Below are 15,194 nucleotides of genomic sequence, written 5' to 3'. Positions count from 1 at the left end.
GTATTTTTCGCAGTCCTCTTGTGCAGGAATATGTGTCTTAGCACCATCGTGTGTCCCAAATGTGTAATTACTCTGCTCATTATAACAGTTGTTTATTTCCCACAGAATACACAGGAAGGCTATCTATTTTGGGTTTTAGATTCTTGGCTTTATTTATTCTTTGATTTTTTTCTCTTTAATTTGGATGTTTCTCCCCCTGTGAACTGCTTTCATGAACTGCTTGTTTGTTACCTTATACTGAATATACAGTGGCTTCATGGGGGTGGGGGGAAGCAATGCAAATAGTCTGGGTAGCCATTTGATTAGCTCAGGGGTGTCAAACTCATTTCGCATGGGCCACATACGGCCTAGGGAGATGTCAAGTGGGCCGGACCATTAAAATTATACCATACTCTGCTATAAATAACCAAAATATCATGTCTTTCCTTTGTTTTGGTGTAAAGAAGCACAAGAACATTAGGAAAATATTGAAATTTAATGAACTATCCTTTTACAAAACATTTCATGAAACACCTCATATTTCCTTAGACAAATGTGCAATTTACTTTTATCATTCACAAATATGCATTGCAACTGATCCCACTGATTGTACAAAGGCACAACTTTAATTGGTACTGAAAAATATAGTAATGCACTTTAAGATTAAATGAGACTTTTAAAGAAAGGAATTTTTAAACCACTTACACATACGCATATAAAATCTAAATGTAATCCCTGCGTACACCTTACAAACTAAGGAGAGTGATTTTAAATGTGTAATGAAGAAAGTGTTCGCCTGTCCTGTAAATCTGTAAACTTCATACATGAAACATACATACACATACAATACATACTGAAAATTTATGGAGTTGTATGAACAGTAGAATTCCATCACACAACTTTTGAAGTTGCTGACTAACATTAAAGTGCACATTTTTAAATCACCACAGTAAGGATTCATCTTCACAGAGCTGTATTCTTTCAATGCAAACAGTATCTAAGGCAGCATTTTAAGGGTGTTAGTCTAGTCTGGACTTGTATTTGTACCTGAAACTTGGCATCTTTTGGCCTGTACAAGTGCATCAACACCAGGTGTCATGTCCTGACTAGCTGTCACTTTCAGAATGTCATTTAAGTGCTTGTTTGTGAGCCTTGAACGCATTTTTGTTTTATTGATATTCATCACTGAGAAAATTTGTTCACAAAGGTAGGTTGTCCCAAACATGCACAAAATTTTAGCAGCCAGGGCTGTTAATTTGGGGTACCCTGGTAGTAGATACTGATAAAATCTGTCCAGACCTACAGAGGCAAATTTGCCCTTCAAATCTGCATCACACTGCAAATCAATTATCTCTAGCTGAATTTCGACCGGCAGATCAGAAGCTTTAACTGTGAAAGGTGAGCGAAAAACTGAAAATTCTGTCTCAAGTTCACCAAATACCTGAAAACGTTTCTCAAACTCCCGCAGTAGTCCTGCAATTTTGTCTTTGTACCGTTTCAATCAGGTCTGGTCACACACACATCTCTCAGACAGGGGAAATGAGCAGGGTTGCCATTTGCCAGTTGCATCTCCCACAAAGTCAGCTTCAACTTAAATGCATGTATGTTGTCAGAAAACTGTGTGACAACTTTTTTGCGGCCTTGCAACATTTTGTTCAGATTGTTCAAGTGTTCAGTAATATCAACCAAGAATGCAAGGTCCCGTAGCCATTCCTGAGATTGTAATTCCAACACCGGTTTTCCTTTTTCTCCATGAACTGTCCGATTTCCTCTCGTAGATCAAAGAAATGCCTCAGCACAGCGCCTCGGCTTAACCATCTCACTTCAGTGTGGTATGGCAGGCTGTGGGTAATGTTGCTGTCGCTGAGAAGTTTGTCAAACTGACGATGGTTCAGACCTCTGACCGGATGAAATTTACAGTGCGAACAACCACCTCCATGACGTGGTCCATTTTCAGCGACTTGCAACACAATGCCTCCTGGTGCAAAAATACAGTGAAATGTCCAGAAACGATCTCCTCCATTAAGGGCTTGTACTTTGTCTTTGAACTTTGTCGCGACACCTGCTTTCTTTCCGACCATGGATGGCGCGCCGTCTGTAGCCAGGCTGACAGCGCGGGACCAGTCCACTCCAACTCTGTCCAATGCAGCAAGGACAGAGCCGAAAATGTCCTCGGCTGTTGTGGTGTCCATCATTGGCACCAACTCAAGAAACTCTTCAGTAACAGTCAATGTCTCATCAACTCCTCGAATAAATATGGCCAGTTGGGCCACGTCTGTGATGTCAGTGCTCTGTCAATTGCCACGGAAAATGCAATAAATGACTTGACTCTCTGTTTCAATTGACTGTCTAAATCTGCCGATAGTTCCGAAATCCTCTCTGCTATAGTATTCCTCGTCAGGCTAATATTGGCAAAAGCTTGTCGCCTCGGGACATACAAGTTCAGCCGCCTTCATCATGCATCGTTTAACAAAGTCACCGTCGGAATACGGCTTCGATGCTAATGCTATTTCGCTAGCAATTAGGTAGCTGGCTTTTACCGCTGCTTCACTGACTTCTCGGCTCTGGATGAAAGTTGACTGCTGTTTCCTCAGACCCGCCAGCAATTCGTTAATCTTATCTCTTCTCAGTTGTCCTTGCAAGCCGTCATATTTTTCGCTGTGATGAGTCTCGTAGTGGCGTCGAATATTATATTCCTTCAATACCGAAACTTGTTGCAAACACACCAAGCACAAAGGTTTTCCGTGCATCTCTGTAAATAAATAGGACGTGGTCATTTTTCTTTAAATTCTACACTCCTTATCTACTTTTCTCCGTTTGATAACGACATTTTGGCTAATGAGGGTGTAGTGGAGAGGTAGAGACTTTAACAATCTTAACAACGTCGTAACAAGCAGCAGATGGCGCATTGATACCGTCTGCTGTTTTCAGTCTGTCTCAGTGATGTGGGCTTGTCTTAAAAAAAAAAAAATATTAATTCCATGTCTTTTATGCATTTTTTTCCACTTTCAAATTATCCTGCGGGCCTGATCGAACCTCCTTGGGGGCCGGTTCCGGCCCGCGGGCCGTATGTTTGACACCCCTGGATTAGCTGTTCAGGAGTCTTATGGCTTGGGGGCAGAAGCCTCTTGGACCTAGACTTGGCGCTCCGATACTGCTTGCCATGCGGTAGCAAAGAGAACAGTCTATGACAAGGGTGGCTGGAGTCTTTGACAATTTCTAGGGCCTTCCTCTGACACCGCCTGGTATGGAGGTCCTGGATGGCAGGAATCTTGGCCCCAGTGATGTACTGGGCCATACGCACTAACCTCTGTAATGCCTTGTGGTCGAAAGCCGAGCAGTTGCCATACCAGGCAGTGATGAAATCCTTTTGAGGATCTGAGGACCCATGCCAAATCTTTTCAGTCTCCTGAGGGGGAATAGGTTTTGTTGTGCCCTCTTCACGACTGTCTTGGTGTGCTTGGACCATGTTAGTTTGTTGGTGATGTGGACGCCAAGAAACTTAAAGCTTTCAACCTGCTCCACCACAGCCCCGTCGATGATAATGGTGGCATACTGTCACTGGACAGCTCTCGGCTGTTCTTACCTTTGTAGTCTGTAATAAAAATCCAAACAGGAAGTGGGAAATCTGAGGTTTTAAGTTTTTGAACTCAGCCCCTATCGAATACACAGTGGGATATTGGTTATGTTGCACTTCCTAACGCTTCCACTAGATGTCGACCGTCTTTAGAACGTTGTTTGAGGCTTCTACTATGAAGGGGGCTGAATGAGAGGGGAATGAGTCAGAGGTCTGCCAGCAGTCACGCGCTCGTCACACGCATTTCACATGAGGTAGCTCTCGTTCCATTGCTTTTCTACAGACAATAGAATTCTCCGGTTGGAACATTATTGAACATTTATGACAAAACATCCCAAAGAATGATTCTATACATAGTTTGATATGTTTCTACGACCAGTAATATAACTTTTTCGTCCGACCTTTCCACTGGACTTGCACGCACGTTTCGATTTGTTTACCAAACGCCTAACAAAAGGAGGTATATGGACATAAATGATGAACTTTATCGAACAAATCAAACATTTATTGTGGAACTGGGATTCCTGGGAGTGCATTCTGATGAAGATCATCAAAGGTAAGTGAATATTTATAATGCTATTTTGGACTAATGTTGACTGTGCAACATGGCGGATATTTCTTTTGGCTGTTTTGGGCTCTGAGCGCTGTACTCAGATCATGCTTTTTCAGTGAAGTTTAAAAAAAAATCTTACACAGAGGTTGCATTAAGGCGAAATTGATCTAAAGTTCCATGCATAACACTTGAATTTTCATCAACATTTATGATGAGTATATGTGTGAATTGATGTGGCTCTGCAAAATCACAGCATGTTTTGGAACTTCTGAACATAACACGACAATGTAAAATGAGATTTTTGGATATAAATATGCACTTTATCGAACAAAACATAAATGTATTGTGTAACATGAAGTCCTATGAGTGTCTTCTGATGAAGACTATCAAAGGTTAGTGATTAATTATTTTCTATTCGTGCTTTTGTGACTCCTCTCTTTGACTGGAAAAATTACTTTTGGTTTTTCTGTGACTTGGTGGTGAGCTAACATAATCGTTTGTGGAGCTTTTGCTGTAAAGCATTTTGAAATCAGACACTGTGGCTGGATTAATGAGAATTTTATCTTTAAAATTGTGCTTTTATCTTTAAAATACTTGTATGTATGAGACATTTCCCAGAGAGGTCATTGAGTGCAGTTTTAGTGCCAGCCTCGGTCTGTGGGGGTATTTAGACAGGTACGGAAAAAAGATATAAACTCTCTAGGTAGATAGCGTAGTCTACAGCTCATCATGAGAACCTCTACCTTGGAGTGGTACAACATTCCACAGGCCACAATCAACAACCTGTTCAACTCTGTGCGAAGGAGATGTGTCACCCTGCATGAGGCAAATAGTGGTTACACCAGACTGATTTTCTCATCCATCTACCTTTATTTTGAGGTATCTTAGAACAACAGTAGCATATCTACATTCCCAGTCATGGAAAATCCATAGAATAGGGCCTAATGAAATTATTTAAATTGACTAATTTCCTTACATGAACTGTAACTCTGTAAAATCCTAGAAAGGATTACCTGCTGCGTTTATGTATTTTTCAGTATTTACAGTGCACACGGAAAGTATTCAGACCCATTTACTTTGTTAAGGCCTTTTCAAAAACTGATTAAATTGTTTGTTTTCGTCATCAATCTACACACAACACCCCATAATGACAAAGCAAAAACAGGTTTTTAGAATTTTTTGTAAAAGTATTAAATATGTACATAAGGATTCAGGCACTTTACTCAGTACTATGTTGAAGCACCTTTGACAGCAATCACAGCCTCAAGTCTTGTTGGGTATGACGCTACGAGCTTGGCACACCTGTATTTGGGGAGTTAATCCTATTCTTCTCTGCATATCCTCTCAACTTCTGTCAGGTTGGATGGGGAGCATCGCTGCACAGCTATTAACAGGTCTCTCCAGAGATGTTCAATAAGGTTAAAATCTGGGCTCTGGCTGAGCCACTCAAGGACATTCAGAGACTTGTTCTGAAGCCACTCCTGCATTGTTATTATTATTATTATATTATTGTCTTGTGTCATGTCTGGACAATTATTAAATGTGATGACTTATTTCTATCAAATCAGGTCTCTAGGATTAATTTGTACTGTGATTAAACTAATCATGTAAACATTAATTAACTAAGAAGTCGGGAGTCCATGGAAAATATTGAGATTTACAGTTATCATTTTCCAAATATAATTGATTTCTTGATAGTTGATTTCTTCAAACCAAGATGCTTACCTATTGCAGATTCGGTCTTCCCAGGCTGGTGCAGGTCTACAATTTTGTTTCTGGTGTCCTTTGACAGCTCTTTTGACAGCTCACTATGGTCTTGGCCATAGTGGAGTTTGGAGTGTGACTGTTGAGGTTGTGGACAGGTGTCTTTTATACTGATTACAAGTTCAAACAGGTGCCAAACAGGTAACTCGTGGAGGACAGAGGAGCCTCTTAAAGAAGAAGTTACAGGTCTGTGAGAGCCAGAAATCTTGCTTGTTTGTAGGTGACCAAATACTCATTTTCCACCATAATTTGCAAATAAATTCATAAAAAATCCTACAATGTGATTTTCTGGATTTCTTCAGTAATTTCGTCTGTCGTAGTTGAAGTGTACATATGATGAAAATTATAGGCCTCTCTCATCTTTTTAGGTGGGAGAACTTGCACAATTGGTTTCTGACTAAATACTTTTTTGCCCCACTGTATCTATATATTTTTTAAATGTACTAACGATTCTTCACCCCCAGGGGTCACTGATCACAGAAGGCTGAAATCAAATAGAATTACAAAGGGCGGTACTTCCGTCGCCCAAGACGGAGGAATTTCAACGTGACACAGAAAAACAAAATGTCTGCTTTTCCTTTGTTAGTTTAGCATCTCGTGCAAGCTAATCCTACTTTGTACACTTTCAAGCACAACATAGGATCCCCTTAAAAAAGAGAATGGTTTTACTAGTAACGTCTTAAGTTCAAACCCTTTTCGGCGATCTTCTTTGCTAGCACTAAGTTACCGGAACTCGCAGATATTTTATGAATGTCACGCCCTGACCATAGAGAGGTGTTTATTCTCTATGTTGGTTGGGGCGTGATAGTGACTAGGGTGGGTCATCTAGGTGATTAATGATTTATGTTGGCCTGGTATGATTCCCAATCAGAGACAGCTGTTTATTGTTGTCTCTGATTGGGGATCATATTTAGGTATCCATTTTCCCCATTGTGTTTTGTGGGATCTTGTCCAAAGATAGTTGCCTGTGTGCACACCAGTAGCTTCACGTTTAGTTTGTGCTTGTTTGTTTTGTTTGGTGAGTTTCTATTAATTAAAATATGTCTAACTCTACGCACGCTGCGCCTTGGTCCAATCTTTTCAACGAGCATGACAATGAAAAAGTGCCCTACCCAGGCTACTGAAAACGCAGGGGACCGAGATTTATCGCTTGGTCAGCTAATTTCTCCTCAAATTTCATTTGACTGGCTCTGTGTCCTCGCACAATAAATTAATAATTACCTAATCTACCCGGTTCTGAAACGCGGGAGACAGAAATAGCACGTTAGGCCCAGTGCATCTATTTGTCAAATTTCTATAAGTAGCTGGATTGTATCCTAGCACTAGAAATGTAATCGCTAAATACCAACTCATAAGACACTCTGATGTCATCAGATATGCGACACCAGGACAACTTCTATGGGCAACGCACACATCAAACCGCTCTATTCGTATCTCACACAGTCTGTTTGTACAGTAATCGGTTTGCACAATTAATATACTTAATTCAATCATGAAGATCTCATTTCATTTTAGATTCCTCGAACGGGGCATCAATATGTTGTTTCTGAATTATCATCATATGTGAAGACTTATTTATATCAAATCAGTTCTCTAGGATTAATTGTTACTGTGATTAAACTAATCATGTAAACATGAATTAACTAGGAAATTCGGAGCAACATGGAAAATGTTGAGATTTACAGAGTTATAATTTTCTTAATATAACTCTTCAGATATTTTAACATCTGATCGATTAGTCGTTCTCATTAATGTATTATTATTAAATCATCTTGTATATTTGCACAAACCCTAGCCTAAATCATGAATCAGAGATATACAAATTGGCTTAATTATTTATTTACTAACTAACTAAATAATCACATAGAATCACATAAAGAACAGTAGGTACTTGGGTTAATACATGATACAAAGAAAATGTCCCGAGCCGACATAACCGATACGACGGCTTGGTAGACAAAGGAAAGGGATGGGGACTGAGAAAGAGTGAGAAAGACAAAATGGATTCACTACACACAGATGGTAATTATATTCATTTAAATGCTAATCCTTTGCACATGAACGGCCACTCATTCGAGAATAATTGCAACGTATATATTTACACCCGTATGTCATTCTTGTCTTCTCTGTTGGAATCCAGTCCGTCTGCTGGAGAGTCAATCGGCAGAAAGTCTCTGGTTGTGTTCATAATGCATACCCATGGTTGTCGCATAGAATAGATGTTTCGATGGTTGTTGGTATGCCCATACTAGACGTACGTAATTTCCAGCTGCAGACTAGTAATTATACGTCTAAGATTTGCTCTTATTCTCTAGTGATCAATAGATTCAGAGTTTAACAATTTCCAGCCGTGTAGCCAAAACTACAGCTGTATGGTCTAATGGTCTATAGAATTGTAGCCATTCCAAAGTGGGGACTCTGTCCCGGCGTTCTCTGACTTAACGTATATTTTGTAGGAAGAAGGGTTTTATACTCTGTGGAAAAAGGGGCGGTTCTATGATGCCTGATGTAATGTCTGGGCTCATGGGGCCACTGACTAGTTAAAACTCTATAACTAAACAAGTATCTCGTTTAGAAGGCCAACATGACATTACATCTTCTCACAAATAGTTCATATTCTATCATATATTTTACACTACATTCAGGAAGAAAACTAATAACTGAGAAATGTACACTTCCAAAGCTACCGTTATTCTGTGCTTACCGCCCTTCCTGATGTCACAAAATTACACAGCTTCGACAGGATTGTTATTTTAAATACCCACGGGCCATTCCCACATTCTCAAAAATATAAATATTGTCTAATCCTCCAATTTTGTCAATAAATAGCCACAATATACACCCCAAAGGGCCACGTTGTGACACTTGGCTGTGTGCTTAGGGTTGTTGTCCTGTTGGAAGGTGAACCTTCACCACGGTCTAAGCGCTCACTAGCAGGTTTTCATCAATGATCTCTCTGTACTTTGCTCCTTTTCATCTTTCCCTCGATCCTGACTAGTCTCCCAGTCCCTGCCACTGAAAAACATCAGCAAAGCATGATGCTGCCACCACCATGCTTCACTGAAGGGATGGTGCCAGGTTTCCTCCAGACGTGACGCTTGGCATTCAGGACAAAGAGTTCAATCTTGTTTCATCAGACCAGAGAATCTTGTTTCTCATGGTCTGAGTCCTTTAGATGCCTTTTGGAAAACTTCTTCCATTTAAGAATGATGGAGGCCACTGTGTTCTTGGGGACCTTCAATGCTGCAGAACATTTTTGCTACCCTTCCCCAGATCTGTGCCTCGACCCAATTATGTCTCTGAGCTCTACAGACAATTTCTTACACCTCATGGCTTGGTTTTTGCTCTGACAATCACTGTCAACTGTATGGCCTTATAAAGACAGGTGTGTGCCTTTCCAAATCATGTCCAATCAATTGAATTTACCAAAGGTGGACTCCAAGTTGCAGAAACATCTCAAGGATGATCAATGGAAAAAGGATGCACCTGAGCTCAATTTCCAGTCTCATAGCAAAGGGTTTGAATACTTATGTAAAAAAGGTGTTTGTGACATTTGCAAAAATGTCTAAAACCCAGTTTTTTATTTTTCATAATAGGGTATTGTGTGTAGATTGATCACAATTTATTCAAAGTAGTTAAAGAGTTTTTGTTTAATACTGAATTAAGGTGAGGTGCATAATAGCACAAAATACAAAGTTTAGTTAAAATAAGTACAACATAACTAAAGAAGTTATAACTGTGACTACAAGGATGATTATTTAAGGTTAAAGGGGACCGAGTAGCAGCAGTTGTTTAAGAAGATCCTACAGATATTTCAGTTTCTCTCTAGGAATCTTTACTGTCTTCAAAATACATATTATTATATTTTCATTATATATATTTCATTATATTCAATAAGGCCAAAGGAGGTGTGGTATATGGCCAATACACCACAGCTATGGGCCAATACATATGGCCAATACACCACAGCTATGGGCTGTTTTTAGGCATGCGGAGTGCCTGGATACAGCTCTTAGCCATGGTATATTGGCCGTATACCACAAACCCCTGAGGTGCCTTATTGCCATTATAAACTGATTACAAGTGTAATTAGACCAGTAAAGTTTTTTTTTGTTGTCATACCCATGGTATACGGCTATGGCTTTCAGCAAATCAGCATTCTTGGCTCGAATCAACCGCTCTATAAACAATTATGAATAGGATTTGATACATGTATTTTGAGGTATGCTATCAAGATGATGATTAGTCTACCGGTATGAGTGAACCAGATATGACATCACAGCCAGGCAGATTGTGAGAAGACTTGTCTTGAAGCATATTCCACTGGAGGCAGCAGCTGTGGTTGATGCAGCAACAATGGATGTTGTTGTGGCAACCGTGGCTTTTTTAGTAGTTGTAGCTGGAGCAGCTGTGATTGTCGTAGCAGCAGCTGTGGTTGTTGTTAGAGCAGCTGTGGTTGAAAGGGCAGCAGCTGTTGTTGTAGTTAGAGCAGCTGTGGTTGTAGTCGGAGAAGCTGTGGTTCTTGTGGCAGCAGCTGTGGTTGACATGGCAGCAGCTGTGGTTGTAGTCGGAGAAGCTGTGGTTCTTGTGGCAGCAGCTGTGGTTGACATGGCAGCAGCTGTGGTTGTAGTCGGAGAAGCTGTGGTTCTTGTGGCAGCAGCTGTGGTTGACATGGCAGCAGCTGTGGTTGTAGTCGGAGAAGCTGTGGTTCTTGTGGCAGCAGCTGTGGTTGACATGGCAGCAGCTGTGGTTGTAGTCGGAGAAGCTGTGGTTCTTGTGGCAGCAGCTGTGGTTGACATGGCAGCCGCTGTAGTTGATGTGGCAGCAGCTGTGGTTGACATGGCAGCCGCTGTGGTTGTAGTCGGAGAAGCTGTGGTTCTTGTGGCAGCAGCTGTGGTTGACATGGCAGCAGCTGTGGTTGTAGTCGGAGAAGCTGTGGTTCTTGTGGCAGCAGCTGTGGTTGTAGTCGGAGAAGCTGTGGTTCTTGTGGCAGCAGCTGTGGTTGACATGGCAGCAGCTGTGGTTGTAGTCGGAGAAGCTGTGGTTCTTGTGGCAGCAGCTGTGGTTGACATGGCAGCCGCTGTAGTTGATGTGGCAGCAGCTGTGGTTGACATGGCAGCCGCTGTAGTTGATGTGGCAGCAGCTGTGGTTGTTGTGGGAGCAACTGTGGTAGTTACGCCAGCTGTAGTTGTGGTGGCGACAGCTGTAGTTGTAGTTGGTGCAACTGTGGTTGTTGTGGCAGCAGCTGTATTTGTGTTGGCGGCTACTGTGGCTGTAATTACAGCAGCTGTGGTTGTGTTGGTGGCTACTGTGGCTGTAGTTACAGCAGCTGTGGTTGTGTTGGCGGCTACTGTGGCTGTAATTACAGCAGCTGTGGTTGTGTTGGTGGCTACTGTGGCTGTAGTTACAGCAGCTGTGGTTGTGTTGGCGGCTACTGTGGCTGTAATTACAGCAGCAGTGGTTGTGTTGGCGGCTACTGTGGCTGTAATTACAGCAGCTGTGGTTGTGTTGGCGGCTACTGTGGCTGTAATTACAGCAGCAGTGGTTGTGTTGGCGGCTACTGTGGCTGTAATTACAGCAGCTGTGGTTGTGTTGGTGGCTACTGTGGCTGTAGTTACAGCAGCTGTGGTTGTGTTGGCGGCTACTGTGGCTGTAATTACAGCAGCAGTGGTTGTGTTGGCGGCTACTGTGGCTGTAATTACAGCAGCTGTGGTTGTGTTGGCGGCTACTGTGGCTGTAGTTACAGCAGCTGTGGTTGTGTTGGCGGCTACTGTGGCTGTAGTTACAGCAGCTGTGGTTGTCGTGGCAACAGCTGTGGTTGTTGTGAGGGCATTGTTTATTGTGCTTTGTGAATTCCCTGATGCTGTTGTAAATTAAAGAATCAATTTTAGAATATATTTTAGCAATTTCAAATGATTTACAATTTACAGACGAATGGATCAACTTACCTATAATCAGAAGAAGGACTGCGATAATTGTTGCATTCATCTTCAAACGGTTTTCTTATTATTCTAATATCACAGAATAAGGGTGAAGTCATTAGGACAACATCATTCATAAGGTAAAAGACAAATAATGACAAACAGAATGACAATGACACATTAAATATAGGAGATCACTATAGTAAATGCCCTTCACAATTTTTTTTCTGGTAAAAAAACTGTCGTTCTACCCCAGAACAAGGAAGTTAACCCATGTTCCTAGGTGGTCATTGTAAATAAGAATTTGTTCTTAATGAACTTGCCTAGTTAAATAAACGTTAATAAATAAAATATATGTATTGGGTAGCAATTTCATCCATTCATTTGTATGTTCATTCATTGATACATTTGAGTTATTACACTTTTTGTCAGGTGGCCTTTCCATTGTCAAGACAACAGAAACCCAGCACAAACCAGAATAGTCCCAGGTCTGGATAAAATAATATTTGTTTAGGCCTAGTACCTGAAGTCAATATCCTAAAAAAAAATGTTAATAAGAATTTGTTCTTAACTGAGTTGCCTGGTTAAATAAGAAATAAAATAATACATCAATTAAAAACAGACTTACCCACAAAAATGTGGTTATGGATGTAGGTTTTTCAGTTTACTCCTAAAAAGGGCTGGCAGTTCAACAATGCTCTTCAATTGTGATGATACACCTGAGTATACACCTGAGTATTGCTACAGCTTTTATAGTATGAGGAACAGTCTTGATGACATCATTATGATGAAGGCTGATGTAATGGAAACTTTGGTTTCGAGTCACCTCAAAAAAGGTGTGCTCAGTTGTGTCCTATCCTCCATTTCTGCTGAAAATAGTGTCAACTCTCTCCAACTAATGAGTCATTAAGTCCTAATCCTATCCAGCAGGATATGGACCTACACTACACATCCCCAGACACACTATGTATAAAGTATAACTGATTGTAATACATAATGTAATGTTTTATACATGACTTTGATCAGTAATTGTATTGTTTGTTATTCAGATATCCCAAGGCAATTCTAAAACCAAAACAAATGTACATATGCACATGTGAGAACACACACACACAATGATGACACACAGGTTTTTTTTAAATTCATGAACAGTATGAAATGATCACTTCATTGGGAATTAAAAAAGATCTACCCATCTTAAAAGATGTATGGTTTACTCCTCAATAGTGCTTAAGTATGCTCTCCCAGCAGTGTATCCAGCATAAAGTAATTGTCCAGTGTTTCCAGATTTCTATTTAAATATGACCTAGAAATACTTTTAAGAGTGAAATAGTTTCCCTTCCCATAAATGATAGTTAAGTATATTAAAAAGTGTTGGAATGGTGTAGGTGTACCCCAACTGCAGAATGGTGTGGGCGTATACCAGTAAATCAAAAATATTAATGCAAGTAGAACATTTCTGGGGACGTATACTTGGTACAGCATACAACATTGACAACAAATATGACTGACAGGTTGAATGAAAACTTGGGGAATTGTCTTCCACTCTATAGATTCAGAATGCTACTCATTCTATGATTTGTGAAATTCTGAACATACCACAATCTCCCCACAAAACATAATCAAATCATTCTGCATTCCTTCGCAACTAATCAAGAGCTGAAATGATGAACACAACTGGTCAGAAGTATTCATAGAAATATGATTGCAACATAAATGGTCATTTTGTTGCCCAACAACATCTCGAAAACTAAGAGCATTGTATTTTGTACAAATCACTCCATAAGTCCTAGACCTTAGCTGAATCTGGTAATGAATCTGGTGTGGCTGTTGAACGAGTTGAGGAGACTTAGTTACTTGGTGTTACCTTAGATTGTAAACTGTCATGGTCAACACATATAGATTCGATGGTTGTAAAGATGAGGAGAGGTCTGTCTGTAATAAAGAGATGCTAATGTCCTGCAGGCTTTAGTTTTATCTTATCTTGATTATTGTCCAGTCGTATCGTCAAGTGCTGCTAAGAAAGAGCTAGTTAAGCTGCAGCTGGCCCAGAATATTGTGGCACGTCGTTGTACTCAGCGGGTTAATATTAAAACTATGCATGCCAGTCTCTCTTGGCTAAGATTTGAGGAAAGACTTGACACACACACACACACACACACACACACACACACACACACACACACACACACACACACACACACACACACACACACACACACACACACACACACACACACACACACACACACACACACACACACACACACACACACACACACACACACACACCAGACATGCCACCAAGGGTATTTTCACAGTCTCCAGGTCTTTCCACAGTCCCCAGGTCCAGAACAAAATCAAGGAAACATAGAGTATTATACAGAGACATGAGTGCATGGAACTCCCTTCCATCTTGTATAGCTCAAGTGGTTTGTATAGCTCACCTGGTTTCAAAAAACAAATATACTAACACCTCACGGCACAATGTCTCTCCTCCATGTGATCTACTTGTTGTGTACATGTACTGACATGTACAGTATGTGTAACTGATAGATATGCACACACACACACACACACACACACACACACACACACACACACACACACACACACACACACACACACACACACACACACACACACACACACACACACACACACACACACACACACACACACACACACTACATGTTCATATTTAAAAATATATGTAAATTGAAAAGTATTTAGTCTGTAATGTCTTTTTCGTTATATGTCGGAACCCAGTAAGACTAGCTGTCGCCATAAGCATCGGCTAATGGGGGATCCTAATAAATAAAATCATTTTGAGCTTCCTGTCACAATTGCATCACTCCGAACATATCTGAATAACTGATACAACACATTCACTCCCATCAATAACAATGCCTTCACAAATTCTATTTGGACCAAGTGCTGATTATCAATTGGCTGCCCCCAAAACCAATGTTGCACATTACGATTGATAATGGTTTAAACTTAATCTGCTTGCTTCTGTATTGTAATAAACGACAAATACCAGATTACTAAAAAATAATATACTCAAATATGCAGGCAACAGTAGAAGTCAGAAACATTATCAATTTCTTAACAGGCTTAAAGCGAAATTTCACCCTGGCTCTGCCACGGCATATAGTTATATGAACAACATTACGTTATTTTCACAAATATCTTAATGATCCAAAACACAGGCTAGAATGAACACATTTTCATTTCACTGGTAGAATCTGGAAGTTTCTTTATGTGTTTTGCTGCTCATAGCTCATATTTCCTTCTTAATGTGTTTGAGCCAATTAGTTGTGTTGTGACAAGGTAGGGGTGGTTTACAGGAGATTGCCCTATTTGGTAAAATACCAAGTCCATATTATGGCAAGAACAG

General features: G+C 40.5%; 1 protein-coding gene across 1 annotated transcript in view; it reads right to left on the bottom strand.

Moving 5' to 3' along the window:
* Positions 1 to 7,696: 7,696 nt before the first annotated feature.
* The window catches only part of LOC118395681 (histidine-rich glycoprotein-like), a 28,567-nt gene continuing 21,069 nt past the window's right edge, over positions 7,697 to 15,194 (bottom strand). The window contains exons 2-3 of the mRNA XM_052464342.1: positions 11,822 to 11,884; positions 7,697 to 11,736 (exon numbers count right to left, since the gene is read on the bottom strand). Coding sequence (XP_052320302.1) covers positions 10,260 to 11,736; positions 11,822 to 11,884 — 1,540 coding nt within the window. The 3' untranslated portion in view covers positions 7,697 to 10,259. The remainder of the gene's footprint in view (positions 11,737 to 11,821; positions 11,885 to 15,194) is intronic.

Source organism: Oncorhynchus keta, chromosome 16 (assembly GCF_023373465.1).
Source record: "Oncorhynchus keta strain PuntledgeMale-10-30-2019 chromosome 16, Oket_V2, whole genome shotgun sequence".
Classification (NCBI taxonomy): domain Eukaryota; kingdom Metazoa; phylum Chordata; class Actinopteri; order Salmoniformes; family Salmonidae; genus Oncorhynchus; species Oncorhynchus keta.
Note: the sequence above shows the minus strand (reverse complement) of the source record. Positions and strands in the feature narration are given on the sequence as shown.